Source organism: Phalacrocorax aristotelis, chromosome 4 (genome assembly GCF_949628215.1).
Source record: "Phalacrocorax aristotelis chromosome 4, bGulAri2.1, whole genome shotgun sequence".
NCBI lineage: Eukaryota > Metazoa > Chordata > Aves > Suliformes > Phalacrocoracidae > Phalacrocorax > Phalacrocorax aristotelis.
This window is the reverse complement of record NC_134279.1, coordinates 36,619,961-36,645,045: the sequence shown is the minus strand read 5'-3', so window position 1 is coordinate 36,645,045 and position 25,085 is coordinate 36,619,961. Positions and strand designations below refer to the sequence as shown.

Here is a 25,085-nt window from a genome sequence, read left to right as displayed (position 1 = left end):
TTTGCTTATTGCTTAAGCATCTCTGCCATATCCTCAGCTTATATAATGTGGTTTTGCTCACAGAACCCTAAAAACTGCAAAAAAGGCCACGAAGAGATCGAACAGTTCTCCCCTTTTGATCAATTCATGCATTGCTAAATGCTTTCTCTTCCTCTTCTGTTGAGAATGCTGCTTTTAGTGTTTGTTGCATGCTTTAATTAATAGTCTATATGACATATTAACTCTTGTCCATATTGCACATTATGCAAATAAAATCCAAATCACACACACAGAGCTTCACCCTACCCTCATGTGTATTCTTTCAACTTTCTCACTGCCATCTTAAGGTGTGTTTCCCTCTTTACACAGCTAAGTGGGCAAGCTGAAGGTCTCTGAATGTTTCACAAATCTTGAGCATCATTTTTTACACAGCCTCCTGCACAAACCCTCATCAGTTGCATTTTTGGCAAGTTCACTACTGCGTGAGTTATCATTAGTGAATACTTTTGGCACATGATATAGTGACACTGTTCCAGCAGCTGCCAAGGAGGCTAGAATTCCTGAAGATAAAATGACTTTACAAAGGAAATCAACAGGTATGAATAGAAAAAAAATATTTTTAGGCTTCTTTTCCCTCCGACTCTTCCATCCATCCCTTTCAAGTCTTTTTCCAATTATTTCCATTACTCTACTACAGAAAAAAAAATCTGTCAATAGAACTCATAGCACAAAAAATGTTGATTCTACTACTATGTGAGCATAATCCACAAGAAATTCTTCCACTACAGAGATGGGAACTATGTTATATAAATGAGAGTCAACCACCAACCCCACACTGCCTGTCGCACAAACTTTTGTTTAATTTAACTGCCAGTAGACCTTGAGCTGAGCTGCCATAGGCTAATGCTATGGATTTGATTTTATAGTTACCTGTAGAAATGGATTTGGGGCCCAATGCATATACTTTATTATTCTTATGTACTTATATCTAGATGGTAGTATTATCTAGATAGCCCCAAATCCATTTCTACAGGTAACTATAAAATCAAATCCATAGCATTAGCCTATGGCAAAACTTGACCTTTACACAGACTATTTTCAAGGCTTATAAGATATGTTTTACTGTTCTATTAACCTGTGAGTATGGCAGTCCAGAAAGACAAAGTGGTCTGCAGCTGGTTTACAGAACTCTGTCAAATAGTAGCATTTGGGCATTCATCAAATTCATCAAGGCTACAGTGACAGCATGTAAGAAAGTTTGCAAGACTACTGTTTTGGGTAACTCACAAAGCAAAAAGGATTGTCAGTTCAGTTCTCATAACTTTCCTTATGAGGGAAGAAGCCATCAAAACACCTGTGCATGTAATAGCCTAGACTGCAGATGAGATTTGACAATCTAAATAAATATGCTATGAGGCATTAAAGTAAAATGTTCTTTCTTGACTCCAAAATTATTGGCCCAGAATATCTCTTCTAATCCTTCCAAGAGACTGGGTTTTTTTTGAAGAAGATAGCTATAAATAATACATTGCTGTGACTGTTTCAGCTCAAAAATCAGGATTTTGTTCTTACGTGTCTGTCTTTTTCTTTTCATCTTCCAGTGCACGCAGTGTGTGCTGCAGTCTGTCAGTGAGGATCTCAAGCTCTTGAGTCAGTTTATATTCCTCTCTGAACTGCTCTCCCAAAAGAACCAGATCACGGGTGGCATCATGCAATGGAATATCACTGAGATATAAACCTCTTCTGGTTAAATCATCCAAGTTCATCACACTGCAATGTGGAGAAATATATAATGATGTAGGTACAACTAAAATGGACAAAGGAGCATTTAAAACTCAAACGAACAGCAGAGGCTGCTGAATAACAGAAGAAAGATTATGCTTCTGAACTTGTGATGAACTGTACCACCTATCCCCTCTACCACGTACCTTATTTGTGTTCATTCATTAACACATGGCTCCTGATTTTTGCATTTAAATACTGAATTCTCATTGATGAGTTCCATGAACATACCAAATGTACCTCCTTCAGTACACAAATAAAAGTGAGATTACGTTAAGGTAGCCTCTTCCCTTTCTGTTTTCATTCACTCTTTCCCTTTTACACAGGAGATTAATGTCTCATAACCGTGTGATCTAATGTGTTAGCTCAACCTGCTCTTAGCTAAAGAAGCCTTCCACTCAATCCCCCATTCCAACCACTTCTTTATAATCATCACTGCTCTATTACAGTAAAACTACTGCAAAAATATATGAATCCACATAGGAAATATCATTGTGACATTTCTTGGCACTCTTGGAGTAGGAAACAAAGGACAAAACTTGCCAAAGATCATGGAATCATAAGGAATTCTCATTTGTACAAACTGGGCCAGAGCATCCCGATGTTTATATTGAATTATTTAATAATCAGTCAAATTCTGATGCTTAAATGCTCTTCTCTCTTTTCACACAAACATATCAAAATCAATGAAATCAATACTTGAACCAATTAATCTCTGTAGTACTACTCTCGTAAGTGTTCTTTAAATTAGGAATTATAAAATGAAAATCAATATTATGGAACTCTCAATGTTTAAAGTACCTTGGCGAACACAGGAAGAGAATGCTGTCTGCTTCAGGCAAGTAGATCATTTGCCCCTTCAGGCGTAAGCAGCTGATTTCTGTGCCGGTCAGTTCATCTTCACACTCCAGCTTTTCCACATCCAACAGCCCCTCCTGGTGATGAAAAGTCACCATTATATAAAGGCAATGGTACCTGTGTTACGTACCAGGCCACGTAAGTAAGTGCCTTTACTATGGAGGCAGTCAGAATGTTTGGAATAGAGTTACAGCCTACATTAAAACCCAATTAAATTCTCATTTGAACACCATACACTACCCATATTTTAATACTGTTATTTGCTACCTCAAAGATACAAAGTGTGGTATCTTTCTTTACATTCATGTTCATAACTTCTTGCTTTCTTCTTTGTCATTTCTTCACAATAGTTTGACACAAGCATTGCCTATTCTATGAAGTTTTATCCGTGCCTGGGAGCATCTCTTAGAAACCCTGTTAGTTTCTCCCAGGTACAGTTTTCTCTAAGTAAACAGTCTCCTTGACATAGTCGGTGCTACTCTACACGCTGCATTCATTCATAACACCCACCTCCTCTCCTGCCCTCTAGAGAAAAGCACACAGAACTGTGTATGAACGTACGGGCCCAAGCAAGAACACATTTCATATTTGTCTCCCATACTGTTATGAAGCAAAAGTAAATGTAATTGCCTTTCTACATTTACTTTGGCACAATGCCATACAATGGGTTGGCCCTTTGCAAAGAAAGCATCAGACATGAAGTACATGTACCTCACCATTCCTGTAAAGCATTCTACTTAACAGCTACCCATGAATACACACCTGTGACTTTTTTTTAGCTCAAGACTCAACAGGGACTGAGCGTACCGCTGTGCAAAGAATTTTCTTGGAAGACTTCTGAGCTTTCAGCACTTCTTCTTATCCCTCCAAAGCATACTTACTTAAAGAAAAGCCAGGTGAATATTCCCTAGTTACCTTGGTCCTCAGTACAAAGACTGTATTGATATGTGAGAGGATCCCATGGAAACTAATATCAATATGAGGCCGGACCAAGGAGAAAACTGACAACAGACTGCAATTTCCTGGCTGCAGCTAGAATAAAAAAAAAAAAAAGACTTATGTTTTATAGTAAAAATATACAAGGACTAATTATATTCAATTTGCTTAGATGACAATAATGAATGGAAGAGTATATTTTATGCATTTCTCCATTAAAACACAATGCTTTTAAATTAAGGATTTTACATCAGAAGTATATTGACTTCAGAGTCCAATTCTAGTCTGCAAGATGACTTTGTAAAATTCTGTTAGACTATCACATTCATTATCTGTCAAACTGTTACCACTCTACAGAAAAAAAAGCTTTCCAGTGTTTTCCTCCTAAGTGACCTCCTTCAAACACCCTTTCCAATAAGCTATGTTCTCTAAAGCATCAACTTTGATAATACAGATTCTGACAGCCATCCTCAGCAGGCTGAATAGTTAGTTATAGCTGTTCAGTGAATGCCCTTGGGAGAAATCTGGCAGAGCTACTTTTCTTTCAAATATTTTTGCAAAATACAGAGAGAAAGCACCAAACACAAATTGCAGAAAAAAGCAAATAACATAAAATTGCATTTTAAAAGTATGTCAATGATTCAGAAACAACATGGTATGTGCAACATTACCTTACATAATTGTAAAGATCACCTGATGTTTTCATCATCTTACTTTTTGCTTCTCTCATATTACTGCTTTTACCTGTTGCTTATTTTTAGAAACACTATCAGCTCTTTCAGGCAAGAACTGAGGTATCCTATTCATACACAGAATACATAATATTAAATGGACCTCTGAGTACAATTTACTACTGTAAATAACCAGAGGAAACTGCAGCAGCTGCATTCAGTTCAGGACACACCTATATATAGATCTCACAAACATAGTTTGGCTCATCTTAGTTCATACTGATGCTTTTGATGCACAAGCCAGGAAAGTATACCACAGTTTGTGTTATTCTGCTCTGCAGTTATTGTGCATCTGACAGCTTAAGTGTTTGAAGGCATTACTGTCAAGTAACATATATATATAGAGAGAGAGACTATGACCCTGCTCCTACATTATCCAGTAGTATGGGCAAGACCATTTTCTGAACCCCAGGCCAGGTTGCACTGACTGTCTCACATCCACTTTCAAGAGTTATCTGCCATGTTCACAGCAAATGTATCATGGAGTGAGCTACAAGAAAGAATCGGGTAACAAGCTAACACCTGCTTTGTGGTGGTGATCAGCTTTTCTCTGCTCAAGCTTATTCTCTTATTGCACATGGACATGATCACAAGGAACAGAGCTGTTGTAGAATTAGGGCTATTTTCACAGCCCTTTTTTAAACAAGAGGAGGACAAGGTAGTAAATATACAGTTACAGAGGAATGCTGTTTAGACAGCATTTATTTTATTTTTATTTATAATTATTTTATTTATATTTATAATATAAATAATATTTAATATAAAAATAATTAATATAAATATTATTAATAAATATCATTAAATATTTACTATATTTGTAATATTTATATTATTTTATTTATTTTATTTTATTCATCTTTAAAATAAACCTGTGAAGCATCTAGCATTAAGAATCTCTACAATTATGCATGCATTAGAATCATCTAACCTGTGGGAGGACTCTGTATATAGCATTGCCACACTGTGTGACCACCAGATCTCTGTCAAATATTATGTGGAAAGGAAAGGCCTTGCAGAAAGTATAGGGACTGATGCGAGACTCTTGGGTACCATTTTCTTCAAATCTGTCAAGGTCTTCATAGTAGTCCTCTTCTTTAGACTCTTTCTCTTCAATTAAAAACTGAATGTGGTCACATTCCTCATTTCTCTGTTGAATAACCTAGAAAAATTAAGGAAAAAAAGAAAACCTGAAAACTCTGCTACTCATGAATAACTGGAATGCTACTATGAAGACAGGAGTACATTTAGAGCAGAAAGATTAATTCAGGAATGGTATCTGCCTCTTGAAAAATATTATATTCTAATAAGTATTTCTGATTTTAGAGAGTCTTCATAATTTCAGGTGAATAATACCTTTGCTTAGCCACAGTTGCTCTCTGCATGAACAACATATTGAAGATCACTCAAATACAATTTATAAAGCCTGAGTGAAATGCACATTCTGAAATCAGGGGTCAAGGCTCAGGTTATGCTTGCTTTCACTGGTACGTGCCTGAAAACAGGACTCTCCCCTCCCCTTGAATGAACATGTGGTAAGCCTTGAATTACACAGACCACCTGAATCCTTATTTTGATGAAAGCTGTTTGCAAGGTCTGTAACACAACAGCAAACAGTGCTGACCAGAGGATGGGCACGTCACAGTCAGCCAGGTGAAAGATGGATGGAGCAAATGTTTGAATATACAGTCATTACAAATTTAAGCAGTGATGACTGCAAGATCAGGACCAACAGATAAAACTAAAAGCAATGACAATTTTCTCCAAGCTGCATTCCATATTAAATGAAATCACAGCAAAACAGGAGTCATCTACATCAGTAGAATCTCAAATAAGTGTCTTGAATATAGCATTTCACATTCCAGTAATTTTACTCAAAGTCAGTAAAAAATATGAAATTGATAGGGATTATTTTGTTTGCAGTGAGAGTCATGCATTGCAGTATAATTAAAGATGATAACAAATAGATTTACATAACTTACCTTGAGAGGCCAAATTCACCTCTTCTCAAGCCTAATTAGATTTAATGACTGGAACAGAACAATTCTATTTACACAGTACTGTCTAGCGGCAACTTTCTGGAACGTGTTGCACCTGATTCTACTTTTATGTAGAGTCTAATCCTCAAGCCACTGAAGCTAAAAAAGACTTCTTATAATCTCTAATGCATCCCAATTCTGCCCTTTACACGTAGTCTAACCAAAGATTAACAGTTACAATATGAAAACAGAACAGGTATACATAAACACTGCACTTGATCCCTAAAACGTTTAGCTTATTAAATATTTCTCCTGCACAACTGTCAGCCATGCCAGCTGATTTCTTAAGGAGTGCTGATTGCTTTATTTGTTCCTATACAAATGGAGAGGTGTAAAACAACAAAACAGTATTTTATTGGTAAATGATGCTTAATTTAAGATGGTAGTGTTCCTTGATCTCCTATTTGTCTATTAATTTAAAGGAAAGAGGGGCTCCTCTGGAGGACTGATCAGAGCAGAAGCCTGATTTAGGTGCTCAATACCAATGCGTATACCGTACATTAGTCTTCTCATTCTATTGCACACATAAATAACATAGAGAAACATCAGCCTACTAGATTTACCACCTAATGTAGCTACCTAAAGCTGGAGGTATGAGCAAGTTCAAATGTTAATAATGATAAAACCTGATTTCCTCAAGAAATTGTGCTGGTAGTCCATATGGCAGTGTGTGGCAAGGACAAGTGGGAAATTATGAGTTAATACGAGGCAAACCTCGGAAAGAATATGTGGTGGCCATTTGAGGAAAACAAGTTATGTGGGTTTGTCTAGGAAAATGGAACATAGTAGGTGGAGACCTAGTTTTCCTCTGAATTCAGGATTTAAAGGTTCCCCATGTCTTCCTCTTTTTTTAAATCTTTTCCTCTTTTTTTAAATCATTACCCTGAAATTTTGAGAGACTGTGGCCACACTGAGGATAGTCACAGTCTCAAATCTTACTTTCTATCACTCATACACACACACTTTCTATCACTCATACACACACACTCATCACTCTATCACTCATACACACACAAAGAGGTTTTATTTTATTATTACTATTAATGTGGCATGGGATAGCTGAGAGTATACACAGTAACCTTTTTCAAATTGTGTAGAATTATCACTAGAATTGATCTATGCTTTCCAGATCATTTCTAGTCTTGGACCTTACTTCAAAGAGTTGCTCTTGCCACAATGTATATGTATGTGGGAAAAAAACCCACATACTTTGGATTAAGAGCTTCCTCATTTGGCAAAGCAGTCCTAAAATTAATTTTAATAATTTTTAAGGAAGTGTTCATATTAACAGCACATCACCTTCCAGAGACATTACTACCTAACGACCATCTTAGACACTGCATACTAGCATTCTGCATCTGTATGGACAAGTTTATTCCTGCTACCGTGCAGCACCTAATGGATTTTTCGTAACTTCTCATTTTTTCCATTTATTAGAAATGAATGATGCATCAATAAACAAAACAAGTGTTGGTTAAAAAAACCCCCACCTATAAAAATAGAACTGCTACATGCTTCAAGACGTCTAGGTAAGTTTGAGACACGACGACCCTTGGCACATCCTACAAGCTGTGGTGAAGTCAGTCATCACACACGTGCTATTTTCCTAACCTTTATAGATTAGATCTGTGTCAGTAACAGTGCACAGCTGCAAATTTCCCAGGTGTCTTCAAGTTCATTTGCAACACTATTTTTGACCAGGCTCCAAGGCATCTAGAAATGCTTGCTGTACTAGTGCATCACATTAGTGCAGCAAATGAACAGGCCAAACACATGGAAATGTGTCAGATCTACAAGATAGCCACAATGCCACCCGCACACTCCTGCTAAACCTGGTATGTTGTGGGCATGGCTGGTTTACTGAATTTTATTTTGGTCATCCATGCACATATCCTTATTAAGAGAAGCTACAATCAAACCCCTCTCCAGGTTAAGCAAGCTCCTGATTCACCCTTAAATAACTTCCCATTAGATATGTAATTTCATGATGTCTTTTCTGTTCACGTCATTTATGCACTATGTAATCTTCCTACCTCATTATTTCATCCACCTTGTCAGCAAATTTAAAATGAGCACTTCTGGCTATTAACATAATATCTTAAATTCTGTCCCTTCATCCTTGTACCCACAGAACCAATCTAATTGGCCAAATACTTATCTGGCATAAAGACCTGCCCTAGATACTCTGCAGTAAGCTTAACTGGAATAGAACTTATTTACTGTTTCATTCTGCAAGTGAAATTTGCAAGCCACAGAATTTCAGTATCATTTATATATTATTGAAGAACCCTCTGTTAAATGCTTGACAAATAGAAGTTCAGTGACAGAAGCAACAGAGCCAGGAATCAAGTCTAGTTCTTCCTCCCCCTGCGGTCTTAGCTGGTGAAGTGACATCAGTTCACCACGTTTAAGAGCTCATCACCATAGTAACTGCAGTTAAAAACTGAAGGTAAAAAATCACTCTCCTGGTTTCAAAGAGAATATATAACATCTAATTGCTAACCTGCCTGTGCTTTCCAGAAGATCTATCTTCAGTTTGTCCTTGCTTAGCCAAGTGAAAAGTCACACCAATACTTCAGGGAAGGACAATTCAGAGAACAGTTATATTAAAATGACTTTGTGTTTTAATATATTTGGTGAGCTTCACAAAAGATATTAAATCAAGCAGTATCACTGTGATACAGTATGTATAACGAACACATGCTATCTGTTAAACTTTCACTGATGTATCTAAAGACAAGAATTAATTCTTTAGATATGAGCATGTCCCCAGGATACACCTGTATCTCAGCATGGGGGAGGGACAGAACGCCCTTGGACAGGGATCTTTTCCCATCAGACTGTGAAGATTAATACAAAGTCAGGTTTTTGCCATTTAAAGGTCAATACAGGATTAAATTCTTGACCTCTTTTGATCAAAACAGACTGTGCAATGCTACTTGACAAATTTCACTGCAGCTGTTTCAGGGTAATCCTGAGGCAAAGCGGTTCACTGGAAATGGTACCACTCTTAGTTGTGTGCACCCAAAGTTAAAACTGTGGGGGTGTCTCCACCTGGCAGCTGGTTTCGAGGCAGAGACCAAAACCCTGAGCCTGGAGCTAGTGAAGTTTCCTGCTGCCCTTGTGCCAGAATTTGAGGCTGACTATGCTCCACAGTTGACTTCTCTTCATACACAGCTACCATTTTAATGTATGGATCAGTACTGCTTGTCCTCCATAACAAGTACCTACGTAGTTTTTAGGTCAGCTCTCCAGCTGGTCACATTCTGGTTTTGTTTTTTTATATTGTCATTAGTAATGAGACAGTCAGAAATTACCATCTTGTAAAGGATGTCCCCAGGCCTTTTCTCATTTGATATTGTAAACCATCTTTGCTGTCTAAAAGAAAGATTTTGATATGTCTGCTCTCAGAAAATAACCGAACTGCAGAAGTCTGTTTTCCCAACAGATTTTTGGGCTTTGTAGGATTGTACAATGTTCTGTTAATCCGTACCATTTACAGCCTTGAGGGAATCTCTGTCCTGACTTCACCTTCACAGGTCATGCTCATTTATACACAAACAACCTTTGACAAGTGAAGCAAGAGAAGGCATAGCCAGAAGGCTGCTAACAGAGATCTCATGCCAAAGCTGGTCACCAGCACCATGAAGATTTTGAGTCCTCATACTGAGACTGGCAGAACATAAATACGCTTAGTGCGTTCTCAAAGTCAGCAACAGTTCTTGGGACAATACCTACTGCAAAAATTATATAGTCTTAGCTCTATTCAGCTAAAAACCAATCACCATATCAGGGAAGACAAGGCAAATTGGATTTGAATTAATTAATCAATTAATTTCAACCTAGGCTTTCCTGAACTATTCAGCTGGAATTGTGAGTCCAAGTTCAAAACAAATCACCTTCCTTTCAGTGCTAACGGAGCTGAACAGAGACACTGAGCCCTTTTATTTTTCTTCTTGCCTTCAACACACACATACCCTAGGTGTTAAAAGAAAAGGCACATTTCCTGAAGAAAACCATTCTGTAAAAAGAAAGCCCTACTGTATTTCAGAAGAGCTTGTATATATATCTCTGTAGGTATATATAAAACAGTTCTGTGTGAGACTGCAGAAAGGTGATATAATTAAACAATTTTTTTCCATTTAGCTATTTCTCCACCCAAAAAAAAAATATATATCTGGGACAAAATACAAGCAATGTGTTTTCTCAATATTTATTTTTCCTCTTGTGATCATGACATTTCTTAGGTATTCTCTGCAGGCTGAGGGAGGTGATCCTTCCCCTCTACTCAGCACTGGAGTGGCCACACCTCAAGTGCTGTGTCCTGTCTGGGCTTCCCAGTACAAGAGAGACATGGAGCTACTGGAGGGAGTGCAGCAAAGATGATTAAAGCAATGGAGCATCTCTCACAAGAGGAAAGGCTGAGAGAGCTGGAACTGTTCAGTCTGGAGAAGAGAAGGCTCAGGAGGATCTTATCCCTATGTACAAATACCTGAAGGGAGGGTACAGAGAGGATGAAGAAAGGCTCTTTTCAGTGGTGTCCCGTGCCAAGGCAAGAAGCAGTGGGCACAAACCGAAACACAGGAGGTGCTGTCTGAACATCAAGAAATGCTCTACTGTGAGGGGGTTTCGTGGTTTAGCTGGTGATTCAGCCCCACCCATCCGCTCGCTCACCCCTCCACCGGCAGGAATGGGGAGAGAATCAGAAGGGTAAAGCTCGTGGGTTGAGATAAGAACAGTTTAATAATTAAAATAAATCAATAATAACAACAACAATGATAATGCAATGAAAAGGAGAATAACAAGAGAGAGGTGAAACCCGCGGGGGGGGGAGGGGAATGAACAACCAAAACAACCCGCACGTGACGCAGCTGCTCGCTGACCCAACGCCGCCAGTCCCGGAGCCGCAACCACCCCTCCATGCGCCAACCGCCCAGTTAACGTACTGGTCACGGCGTCACATGGTGTGCAATGAACATCCCATTGGCCAGCCGGGTCAGCTGCCTCGGCTGTGGCCCCGCCCCTCCCGGCCTCTTGCCCACATGGCAGAGCGCGGGAAGCTGGAAAGGTCCCCGACTACGATAGGCGCTACTTAACAGCAACTAAAGCATCAATGTGCCATCGGCACTGTACCAGCTACAGGGAAGAGAATTAACTCTATCCCAGCGAAAACCAGCACAGGGGCACTGAGCGCTGGCACCAGTTGTCAAAAGAGTTTGCAGTCTCCACCCTTAGACATAGTTGAAAGCTGTCTGAACATGGTCCAGAGCAACTGGCTCTAGGTGGCCCTGCTTGAGCAGGGGAGATTGGACAAAATGACCTCTAGAGGTCCCTTCCAACCTCTGCTAGTCTGTGATTCTATGTAATCCATGAAACAAAATCTAACCACTTAATAAAACCAGTATTATTATAAACAATTAAGATTTGCTACCACTTTCACAGAAACTGATAATATGTAAGACAAATTCAAGCAAAATTTCATGAAAATACAGACTTAGAAGCATGCGTTCGCTCAAGCAGATTCACATAAGCACTTGGTCTAAACAGACAGAGAAGAAAAGCAGACAAACTGCAGATATCAACTTTACACTAATATAATGAGAACTGCAGAACTTACTAAACCAGTCCTTTGTTGGAATGTTATGTAAATGCTTTGGATAAAGAGATTTGGAAGGACAACTCAGGCATCTCAGCTCTCTTCTTGCAAGTCAGAAGGCAACTCCCATAATAACATCAGAAACTTAGGGTTAGGCACTGAGGCTCTTATCAGTTCCAAAAAAACCAAATTCTTCCTTAAGCAAAATTCTAACTAAAGTCCAAATGCAAAATTTTACAGAAGAGGCATTGATTGGTCCATAAAAACTGAGGGGATGAAAAGCAGCTCCATCATTTTTCTGTGCTGCGCTATTTCAAACAATGCATTACTAAGTCTGAAACACGAAAGCATTAATTTACTAAATCATGAGGCAAGGGATCGAGATGAAAGAAGTCAGGCAACTTTTTTCTTCTGTTCTCATTTTTTTAAACAGTGTTAAACTAGCCAGGTACCACAGTGGCAGACTTACTCTGCTTTAAAACCCTCACTCTGCACCAGTAATGATTAATAGTTGACCTGTGAAATAATGCAGGGAGACTTTCATTGTCTGTGTGGATAATTTGCAAATTTTGGCAGTCTCACCTTACAGAAGCAAGTAGCTGACTATTCTCTGCTTATCTACCACCGAAGTTTGTTAGCACCTGTGGCGTAAAGCACTATTTAATGTCACTGAAGGTGTCAGAAGTCAGGCTTTATTAACAGAGAGAGCAGAGACAAGAAAACCTTCAGGGTTGAGAGCACATGACTTTCTAATAGGGACAAGGGAAAAACAGGGTAACAGACAAAAAAAATACAGACAATATGCCCTTTCTTCAGTTTAGAGGAAGTACTAATTTTTAGGCACCTAAGTGCTTTTGGCTCAGATGGTCTGGAAGAATAGTTTGGATTTAAATTGAACTTTGTGCTCACTTATAATAGGTTTGACCAATACTATCAGATTTCTATTTAATTATAGTACAAAAGTAAAATTTCCAGAAAAGCTTAACAAAATCAAATGAAAATGAGAAGTAAATTTAGAATCAATATTTAAAACTCTTTGGAACTTTTTGAGAAGTCCTAGATGGATATCAGTACCATCCAATACAATCTTCTCAGCAAAGCAACATTCAGACTGATGACATAGTCTGTCAGAAGTTTGTTCTGGTAGCTGCCTTGCACAACCCAGATTTCAACTCTGCCCCATCGATCACTTTTGTCTCTGCGTGACCCCTGAATTATGCTGGCAGAAGTCTCTCTGATAGAGAGAACACCAAACCACACAAAGGAACAGATGTGGGTAAAAATAACCCAATAAAAAAAAAAACTGTTATTTTTAACCCAGTTCATTTCCTCAGTCTAGTTTATTTTATAGTTTCACAACAGCTGGAGAGACACAGCTGAAGAAGCTGTTACAACAGCTTGAGCAGTAAGAGAAGGTGGACTGTATAAGCTGCCTGTGCTACCAAAAGCAATGCTTCTCAAGCAACAGCTTCAGCACTCTTGCAGCCAGCTTCCCAACATTGTCTGTCTCAACACTTTGAATAAAAAAGGACCTAAGAAGATTGTTTTGATTCTGTTGCATCCTTCGTATCTGATTATTAACACCTGTTGTAAAAGTTTGAACTATGGATTTCTACAATCTAAACAAGGACATAAAGTATATCACCATTCACTATAAACCTGAGCTAGCTTAGAAGAAGAAACCTAAAAGACAAATACTCTAATATAGCAGTACAAATACCTTTGTCACTGGGTTCCTTGTAAAGCTTTTATGTGAGCAAGATGGTGTTTTTGTGATACACTGATGAAACTGGAACAGATTTTTCTGAGCAAGTATAAGAATTCTTGCTGTACCTGCTTAGATTCCTTTCTACTTGATAAAAAGTATTTTAAAACATTTGCCATATTTCTAACACCAAAAAGCTTTTATTTGCTGTTTTTCCCCAGATATATCTGTACCTTGGATCAAGCCCTGATTTTATATCATTACATATTCAAGGCCTTATCAATTAAATCCTTCTGTTCCTCTGTACAGACACAAACGAGAAGCAAGCCTCTCTCCCATTTCACAAGTGACTTAGCACACATGATGTTACGTAAACCCTGTGACTGAGGAACATTTTTCCACTTCTGGGGCTGTAGGTGTATATCCAGCCACGCTCCCACACAATGGTAGTATGAGACCCACAAACACACCTTTGTTCTGGGATGGACCTGGCATGCAGGCTGGGAGGCAACCACTGTGCTCGTCAGCCAGGCCTCATCAACACAAATCAGCCGCACAGTTTGCATATAGGTGAAGAATCTAGGACACCAACACAAAACGTCTATGTTCTCACAGAACACAGTAGACAGTAAGAAATATATGCCAAATATAAAAGAAGGTGGAAAAAAGCACACCAGATGACCCACTACCTAATTTCTGTACATGTCATCTCCTTCTTTGAATATGGGGATATTGTTTTGAACAGTTCCCGCCTGGGTCTGTTTGCAAATTCATGCTGGCCTTCTCAGCACATGGCTGACCTGTCCTTAAAGCAACACAAATGATGATGGCTCTTCCTGAGACAGTACTGATGCCACTGCTTCACAGAGGATGGCGACAAGGAAAATGATTGCCATCACTCAATTTTTTATTTTCTTGATTTTGTCCTAATGACATAAACTTCCAATGTGTGCATCCCTTCAGACATTACCTTCATATCTATTTCTGTACCATGGATCTGTTGAGCTACTGTTTTGATGATTCCAATGACAATATCCTGGAGACCTTCTCTTTCCGAATAGTAATGCAGAATAAGTCCCTTCCCCTTCTCCGCATCAGTGCATCTAAAGGAAGGGGCTCGCATACCCGGGTAAATAGTAGCAAGGTGGTCATGCAAAGCATCCAGGTTCTGGAAGAAGAAATTAAAAACATGATTATAAGGCATTCACTTATTAGTTCTTATTAATTAGAAAGTAAGTACCTATTCTGTCTCATCTGAACACTTCCTTTCCCCTACTGCTCACACTCCCTGTGCATTTGCCTTATTATTTGTAGAACTGTCATTATAGCAGGCTTTTCAGGCAGCTCATGATGTTCTTTCCACCTACGGGGCAATATTTGGGCAACGAATGGCATCAAAATCAGCACTACTAAAAATGACTCCCGATAGTAGGAATTCATGCTTGACTATGCTGTATTTTGGAACACTCCAATGATTAAAGTGTTTCTCAGATTTAAATGATTAAAAGACCATCGTCAAATACATACTTTGAGAATAATTGAAAAAATCCACAGTATACATAGAACATCTCACAGCTGCTGTAATAATGTTTCAGAATAGGTTATTCAAGAAAGGGAAGAGGTCTTCTATTTTTCTAGCGGATGTTCTGGACATCTTATGCATTTAACTTTAAATTTTGACCACACAAATTGCTATCTGGCAAGGAAAGCTAAATGATAGATTGATAGGCATATCTAACAGGGACATTAAAGAGAACAACAAAATCAAAATCACACTTAGAACAGAACACTAGCTCCAACTTCGATTATGAAGTAATTATCAAGGCTCCAGTTTGCTAATCATTATATATTTAACACAGAGAAGGCAACCTAGAGCAACCTCGCTGGATAGCACTGCAACCCACATGATCATTTACCTATGTTGTAAAATTCATGCAACTCCTTTACATCTGAACTCCTGAACATTACTTTTAAATGTTGTTTGCCCAAACTTCCAGGTAACTGCTAGCTAGCACCAGGCTCTGCATCTTGTTTTCTGCCAGCACAAGGAGAATGAGCTGAAAATATTTTCAGTGTGCTGTCTGGGCCATTCTCCACCTTTCATGAGCATCTGTCGATCATCAAATTTGTGGAAGCATACTGAACTTAATTTCATGTGAGCTGTGAAGTACTCCAACAGCTGCCTCTTCTCCTGGGAGGCCTCCAGAGGAAATGAGATGCTAAGAAATGAATTCCGTAGGATGCACTCAGCCTGGAACTTCCTCCTTCAGTTTTTTACTTTGTTTCATATTCATATTTTTGTTGCTATAACAACACCTCCAAATTAAAACTTGAAGAGGCAACAATCTGGGAGTCAATTCATTCCAGCTGTTAGTGGGCATTCAATTGCAAAAAGTATAATGCTTGAAGACAAATTCTGTAAGAATTTTGCAGGGTTGAGGACAATGAAATTGGAAAAGACTGCTTTGAAAGAGCGTGGATGAGAAAAGAGCAAGAGAGGTGACTGGCTTTGAGGTAGTACCCCACAACCTCCTTAATCAGGTGCAGAACCGCTCTTTCACTACACGTGCCTCAGAAACAGCTGGGATATATTGACCTTTTGGAAAAAAGCTCTTGAGGAGATACCTGGGAAAAGACAATAAACTTCCAGTTACAGAGTCATCAACACCTGAAGAATTTCAAAAGGAGTTTGGCATGGGAAATGGCCAATGTCAAGGACATAATTTTTATAAGATGGTTGTCTAATTATTAACATTGATGTCGGGCACAAGTGTTTCTAACAAATGGCAGTAGCCCCATTCTACAAGACCACTTCGCCACCCTACTATCCCATCACTGACTTTGTCCAAGCAGTGTCACAGGCGAGCTCATATGATATGCCCTTCAGTCTTGACTGCCTAATCATCCAGAGTGGGGGACTTGCCCCAGGATGTATTGCAGCTGCTTTCCAGTCCCCAATATGTCTTTTCTCCCTGTGCATACAGATTATGGGGTGAGCAAAGAGCTTTTCGTATTCGCAACCTTGCTACAACACATAGTCAAGAAGCAGCAGAGATATGCTTCCAGCCCAAGCAGCTGAAATCACTCCCAGATCCTGTCATTTGGACATTGTCATTGTTACTCCCACTCCTATTTTCTGTTGTGTTTGATCCATTCTGACTGATATTGCAGCTTCTGGAAGAACAAAAGTGTCTTTTTCTCTAGTTTGTTCACCTGCTGTGGGCCAGAGGTGTAGTCAGGTACAGATAATAATAGGTTAAGCTCTCTCCCTGAATTGTTGGCTCTTAGACTGCTCAGACATATGCCAGAGCTTGTGCTGGGACCACAGCCACAAACTCTAGAGCTTTTTAGGGTGGTGATCAGCTTTATGGTGAAACACAGAGGGATCTCCAAGTAAGAACAAGCAGTGATGCTATGATACTAAACCAGGCACATCCTGGTCTGTCTATAAGCAGAAGAGTTGTGATTGGCACCTGAAATACAAAGATCTGCTGTTAAGGTCTGTGTGGTAGAGATCATATGGAAACTTTCTAAAAGAGGAATTAATTCCCCGAAATTTATTGCATTGCAATTATGAGCTTCTAAATAGCCATGTAGATGATTACCTAAATGAGACAACTAACCATTACTCCAATGTCTGATTTTCATTCAACAGAAAGCTACTAAACATAGCGTAAAAGCACACTTTGGGTTTCTTAGGAGGTACCTCTTTTCACACTGCTTCTTTTTGGCACAGTGTCTTTCAATATGATTTGCATTTTTCCAGGCCTGTGTTTTTCATAGAAAGTATAAATATATGATTTAGTTGTGCTTTTTCCTCTTTCATGAAGCTTGAAGTACCTGTGTTTCATCTATGAATAAACTAAATTTTTTCTATGATGTCAAGGGAAACAGATTATAAATATAGGATTTATTTGCACATGCTTTAAAAAGCTGCGGCCCTCATTTACTTCATATATCCCAGACTCAGTACAGATTTCAAGAATCACCTTTTGGAACTCTATTATGTATTTTAAGAATTGGACAGAAGCTCAGCACATAAAACCTATCTGCACCTATTTTTGTAACAGGTATATAAATTAGTTTCCTGACCTAATCTGACTGTTGGAAGATGCCAAAATAAATCACGGATAACGTTGATTTTCCATCATAAGAAAAAGCTATAAAATACACTTCTGGCACAGTTACTAACACATTAGTCCTGTTAAAATTTACAGAAGTATGTATTAGCCAATGTCATCTGTTAACACTGAAATTCAAACAAAGCAGCTTAAAATACTGTCATTAGAAGAATATAAATATAAGCTGTTCAGGCTTTTATAGAAGTTTGGTGTGCACTACAAACATGTCCAGTCTTTTCATCATCACACATGGTAAGGAATGGAAATAGAAATATACTACATGGAAAAGGGGATGATGGAAAGAAATAGGGAAGGACTGGCCCATCCATGTATACACAAAGTGATGGAACAATGGGCCAGCTACACCTTTTTTTTTCCTCCTCCCCTATTTTTGCTCAACCCTAACTGCAACTCCAGTACATGAGTCATCTTTAAATTTACATTTATCTGAAGGCTTGCTTTAATGGCAGCCTGTGAATGAAGCTATGAAATACAAAGGATATCACATCCATGGACAGACAATGGTATACAGATCACCCATGGTATGCACGTGTTGGAGCATACACATACCCTGTCTGCCCAGCAATTACAGTCCGTGGGTTTGGTACAAGAAGTCTGGGTTGACTACATCTAGGAAGCTCTGGAATAATACAAGTTTTGGGGTAGGGAGTGAGACACAGAAGTAAATATTCTAGTAATCCAGCAAACTACGCACTCTGCTCTTTTCACTTATTATTGCTGGAGAGATTTTAAAGGAACAGATGGCAAGAGGCTGCTAAATTTTCAGTGAAAATCAACAGAGATTTGACACTCAACTTTTGGGTAATTGCCTGTGAAATCTTAATCAGTTCAGTATTTTTAAACTCATTACAGCACACAGTTCTCTCCAAGAGTGATATACATCACAAATCTTAAACCCAAAGTGGTTTTTCAAAGTGAACAATTTTCAGGTGACAAAAAGGGAAGCCCATTTTTTCTAGAAATACACTTTAGAGAAGTTACTACATTTCTTCCATGCTATTGAAAATTTGTTTTAATTTTGCTTTGTTTTATAGTGCAGTATCACACTGTTCTGCAGTTAGGAAAGCACAAAAATTGACTTAAACACTGCTGCTCTATCCCACGCTCAGTTCATAGATGAAGGATAATATCTTAGAGATAAGTTGTGTATGAGCTCTAGCTCTGTACATAACGTACAATTCGAAATAACCGGTATCTATAATTAGTCAAAAAGAACTTAGGAGAAGAAATATCCTACAAATCTGAAGACCACATTTTCTGTTAGTATAAACAAGATAAGTCTTTTTACTTGACACACAGAGACAATTTGAATTGGTGAGTTTTTTCATCTCTCTTGTACTCCACACTTTTGTTACATATGAAAACTCCTGTAAAAAACTTTTATTTGGAATTTCAAATGAAATCTCAGATTTGTGAATGCCTCTGCAACCCCAGCATACCTGCCTTCTCACTCTTTCTATGAAATTCAACAGTCAAAGATGCTATGGGAAAATTATTACTCTATCAGGTAACTGAATAATATTTTAACTGAGAGGGAAAGAGAACAACGATGCCAAAACTGCTGAGCAGTGGAAAGCTCTACAGAATACAAATACCAAGGAAGAAAGTTTTCAGACACCTCTCCACAAATAACTGGAAGATTACACAGCACAACAACCTATATCTCCAAATCTTAATCTAATCCCTTGACCAGACTGTACTTCTGTCTGGTATCTGAAATAATTTGGCACAAAATTCTTACCTGCAAAAACTCTCTGACATTTGAGCCCAAGACACGTAGAATTGTATCATAACCAGACTCTTGACAAAACACAAAAAACATCTTCCCAAACATTTGAAGAATTTCCCCGGCATTTAGATCTAGTTAGAACAGGAGAATATGATTCAGTCCAAACACTACATTTCATACACTTTGCTTACTACTTTAGTCTTATATTCATAAATAAGAAAGTCAGAACCTAAACTCTACCCAGATCCAGTAGGACAAGAATATGAGAAAAACAAGATTCAGGGTCCACATGGCAAATAATGCGTATTCAATACAGGAATTTCATTAGGATTTACCAACTACCATTATGACTTTGCTGCATCGTGCATTTCATGCATGTATAGCATTTTAGATTTTGATACAGGTAAGAAATCACTACTTGAAAACAAAGGAACTTGGTTGTTAGTAGCGGTCGCGTCAGGGGAGTTACTTCTGGTTTACAATAGCGTGAAACCACATCAGCTGCTCCAATTCAACATAACTACTACAGTCATCAGTCTTATGGGTTCTTGGCTAATTACTGGTTCAGAACTAATTCATACGGCACTTGGGTCTGCAGATAAAATAATGCTGATGGGCATAATTCTACCTTTTAAACTCCAGACCAGAGCTGCAACGATTGAAAATGAATGCGACCCAAATCAATGGTAGATATGAAATATGATATGCCCATGCCACAAACATTTTTGTAACTCAGCATGTTTGTTCAGCAGATGGATCAAGGATTCATTCACAGGCTGCTCTTGCAGCAGTGGTTGAAACCTGGGTGTATTGCAAGGTAGTTACAGCAGTATATTGTTACTTCATGACTGCTTGTAATACTGACCATGCTCTGTGGATGAGGTATATTACTGCAGTTTAAGGTGTACCTATGATTTGGAATACTTTGGAAGTAATAAAAATCACTTTAAGTAATAAAAGGAATTAAAAAATATCTGAGATAAATAAAGAAAGAAAATCCTTTCTTCTGAGATTTAACATAATTCTCTATTTGACCAATTCCCTGTTTTCACTGCCTCTGTGCTAAATCCTGTTTCTCTCTGTGACATGGATTTTTTTTGAGGGGGTTACCTTTTATGTGGTGAAAAGGCAAAGAAGATATCTGTATAACTTACTGAGGACCTTGCTTGCAGCTGCAACCAGATCATAGGTTTTGGAATCATCATAAATTATTCTGACAAGAAACTGTCCTTCTTCATCCAGCTGTGCCTCCTTCCTAAAAAGAAAACAGAACAAAATCTTTTTGATTGAGGGAAAAGCACCATATTGATAAATCAATTATATATTGTTTGGTATTAGTCTTTTAAATAAAATAAGTTTGTAGGTTCTACCTTTAAAAAGTTATTTAAGATAGAAAATCAGAAATAGATCTGTTCCATATCTCAGAGTCATTAAGGTACAATACAAATATTTCAGAACATGTGTGTTCTGAAAATGATAATGAGCTGTGAGAAAATGAAGGCAGTTTTTCAGTACAGAGCCTCACAAAGAAGTTGCTGAACTAATAAACACAGAATTTGTGTTTTAAAAGAGGGGAATATCCAATGATCCAGACCAAGATGGGCTCTTTAAACACTATTTAGGCAAGTGTTTTCATTCCTTGCAATTTTAATTACACTTTATTTACAAAAGGTACATGATGTTTTTAACAACCATTTGCACAAATCTTTGAAGACAAATCTAAAATCCAGTAGGTATCCATTAGGTAGGTACCTAATCAAATACCCTTGTTTTCAGAATTCTGCACATGCCCAGGAGATAGAAATGAAAAAAAAGGATGCTAGAATTTTGTAAGGCCTTGTTCTTGCATTGCACGTCAGTTCTTCATGAGTAAAGTGTCACCACTTAGCAAAAGCACAATAAAAGTATACATTTCTTCACTAAAGGAAACAATTCTCAACCCCAGGTTTAAGACAAGACTCATGCACATGTCATGTGCACACTTACTGCTGCTGCTAAGTAAAAAACCAAAACAAAATGGCTCCTTTGTTTTTCAGGATCATTTGTTATTCTCTTCAGCTTGAACATTGAGTCAGCAGCTTGTCTGAAAGGCGGCACAACTCTGTAGGCTTTTTTTTTTTTCCTGAGGAAAACAAGTTGATATCCCTAGGCAATGAACTGTTGCACCTTCCAAGCCTTACATTTGACACAAGTGAGTTGCTAGGGAGGGCCCACAGCGTCTTCCTCCCTGTTTTATCCCATGCGTTTAACACAGGAGCCAGGCCACTGGTGCTGCAGCAGTGGCTGAGTCTCAGCTCTCTGGAGGAGGACAAGGAGCACCTTCAGAGGTAGGCAGACCTAAGGACCCTGCAGGGCTTGCTGCCCCATGTCGCTGGTCAAAGAGGCAAAGAGGTAGAAGAGGCTAGAAGAGAATGACTGAATCACACCTTCTTATGTCACACCACAAAAAAAAATTAATATGGGGAGTTGTTCTTCAGAAAAAGCCTTAGAATTAGAAAAAATATCAAAAAGGCAGATGACATTTTTTATAAAAACCACCATATGTCATGCAAGTCAAGACATTCATCAACTCAGGACTGGAATAATTACTTTTCTAACACATAAATGAAAGAACCATGAGTACAAAATTACTTATTGGTACCATGGTAATGAAGGGCCTTTACCAGAATGCAACAGAAAAGCTCCTTGAGATATGGCTGAAACATACAGTTTAATGGCCAATATTCCTAACTGCTCTAAATTTCTAATGGTCATCACAGGAATTATAAACCTATAAAAAGTAGATTCTAAATCTATTATCTAAAATCCTACATCCTCTTTTACATCAAAATTTTTGTCTCCATCATCACAACATGATCAACCATCAATCAAAACCAGTGTCTTTCACTGAAACTTAGATTCTAATTTTCTACAGCTGGCATAATTTATTTTAAACATGAATTAATACACAATAATAGTGACTGCACAACAACTCAAGCATTTACCGTTGTAGTGGGATTATCCAGCCATACAAATAGAAATATTTTCTGTGTTACTCAAAGGGGAGAGAGGTCTGAGAATTAAGTTCATCTTAAAACTGCTACATGGTACATGCGACTGCTGATTAGGCCTAATTACAATCTCATGTGGTAGTACTCTATTGACCTAAATGAAAATACTTGTCATTTAACCCTCCAATTAGTAATCCTCAGTCTTTGATAAACTATTCATTCATCAGTGGAAGTCTGGAACCCATTATTTTCTTTTTCTCTTCATCTTTAATCTGGCTTATCACATTCTTACTGCTGATCAAAAATTATACTACATTGGTTTTATATTTAAAAAATATATCTACTTTTTTATTAACTAATGAAGTCTTGTAACTGCTACTCGACACACACATTTTTATACTCACTATATGAATAGGCATAATGAGCTAAAAACAAGCTAAGCAATTTTCCCAAAGTAATACAATAAGGCTATAGGGGAGGTGAGACTAAACATCCTATATAAATCTACATAAAAAGAACGTAATTCTGTATTCAATGGCATGAAAAACATTAATAAACTTAATTTTTTTTGTTAAACTCTTTGGCAACTTCCCACAAGAAATGAAAGAATGGACACCAGTAAGCAGGACAAAACTGGCTACAAGAGTGTTCTCAGAGATACAAAAATATTATATCTTTTTAAAATAATCAATTACAAGAATTTATTCATTACTTGAAGAAACAGTATGTTTATAAAGAAGCAAGCAGAAATGGTTATGTGTACACACATTCCCCTAAAATACTTTTGTCTTCATACTCCAAAACAGTACTTCTGGTCCGCTCCCCCAGTCATTCTCTGAAAACTTCAGATCAGCCTGCAGGATATCAAGTCTCACTGTTTCCTGAAAACAGTTCCCATGGCACATATTCCTTCTTTTCCTAAGTAGGAGGACAGCTGGAGTTACTAGTGGGAAACATTGTCTTGAAGCATATGAGGTCAGTCAGGGACAAGAAGGTAGAGTTTGTATTTCCTAAGAACTGAACTGAAATTAATATGAGAAAAGAAGACCATCTTGATTCTTTGATTCTCATAACATAATATGTAACTGGAAGTCAGATACACTTTGGAGGGAAGTTTGCAAAGGGTGAACAAACTTTCCCACATCTCTGAAACTCACTGTGATTTCTTTTAGTCTCTCTGATCTCAGCCAAACCACAAAGGATAACAAATACATCTGGAAAAGCAATGAACATCCTCAAAAACATGGCATACTCACACAATCCAGTAGCCACAGTTTTTGAGTGTGAGAATTTTCTCTATTGAAAATTGACCCAGTTTGATGATGCTGGTATCTCTTTCAAAACTTCTTACATTTCTTTCCAATTACATTGACTGGAACTTTTCCTGTTTCCTACTCTGTGCCAAGCCATGCTTCCTTTTTTTCATATTTTAATTGTCTTCAGTTTAGTTTGTCAAAGTTTTTCTTCAATGCCTGCAGCTTCTCTGAGCCACCACTTTTTAAAATCATCACAGGTTATTTCAATGCCTATTCCATTTAGATTATTTAGGCTATTTTGGTTTTCTCCAGTTTTCTTTAGATGCTTTGGATCACTCAGCGGCCATCTTCTCTGTAGCCTTAATGATGTATTTCCCATTAAAATAACTTTACTGATAAACAAAAAATAGTTCAATTAGCAATCACATCTGCATTGCTTGGATATAATTTTCTGGGGTGAAGCTCACTGCTCTAAGGCTTTACTCCCCCTCAGTATTAGCAGTCTTACTAGGTGTTCCTGCAGTAGAGGAAAAGGACCCAGTGCTTGTACTACAGCTTAATACTCCAAAGCACAAAAAAAAAAAAAAAAAAGAAAAGAAAAAGAGTCCAACAAAAGCCAATCTAATTTTGAGAAATTTTTTCTAGAAAATTTATCAAATTAAATATTACTCCTGCAGAGGATTATACTCCTCACTCAAAATCAGCTGGGCAAAAATATCTTTGCTTATCCTACAAATCTGGCAAATCCAATGACAATCTCATACCTAAACCTGTGCCAAAAGATAAACTGCCTTTTTAAAGCCTGTGCTTGAAAATTATTACATTCCAGAACTCTGTTTTTTTTCTTTCCGGGACAATTCCTTCTCCATACTGCTATGCCCTGTTGTGCTGGTATATAATTCAGTTAGATATTTGTTTTTCTGTGTCATTTTTCTGCTGGATAAATTTCTCTGTCTGATTCATCACCTGGTCACAGAAGCTGCTGCGCATACAGAACAACGTTTAGCCAGACAGAGTGGCTGAGGACAGGCTAGGAGGTTCACTGAAGTCAACTGAAGCCTTTCCCCTGCCTCCAGTGAGTTGGGTCTGACGCTTCTGAAGCCCTTCTGCCTCCCTCAGTAACCTGAGAGCAGTGATAACTTCCAAAAGCCTTTCCCTCTGAAATATGTGAAAAACCTTAAGACTACATATGATGGGGAAATGCTGCTGTAACCTTATCCAAAATGGCCAGTGCAATGTGAAAACACTCCCAGTTCTCAGAGCTACTTATCCTCCAGTAAGCCTACAAAATTGCAGGTCATCTAATAAACTTGCATCAGAACTATTGGCACCAGAGAGGCTGACC

General features: G+C 38.1%; 1 protein-coding gene across 1 annotated transcript in view; it reads right to left on the bottom strand.

Annotated features, from left to right (window-relative positions):
- The window catches only part of GUCY1B1 (guanylate cyclase 1 soluble subunit beta 1), a 45,613-nt gene that overhangs the window by 7,968 nt on the left and 12,560 nt on the right, over nt 1-25,085 (bottom strand). The window contains exons 3-9 of the mRNA XM_075090996.1: nt 20,649-20,749; nt 19,507-19,625; nt 14,594-14,791; nt 5,215-5,445; nt 3,535-3,651; nt 2,563-2,696; nt 1,552-1,749 (exon numbers count right to left, since the gene is read on the bottom strand). Of these exons, the coding sequence (XP_074947097.1) occupies nt 1,552-1,749; nt 2,563-2,696; nt 3,535-3,651; nt 5,215-5,445; nt 14,594-14,791; nt 19,507-19,625; nt 20,649-20,749 (1,098 nt within the window). The remainder of the gene's footprint in view (nt 1-1,551; nt 1,750-2,562; nt 2,697-3,534; nt 3,652-5,214; nt 5,446-14,593; nt 14,792-19,506; nt 19,626-20,648; nt 20,750-25,085) is intronic.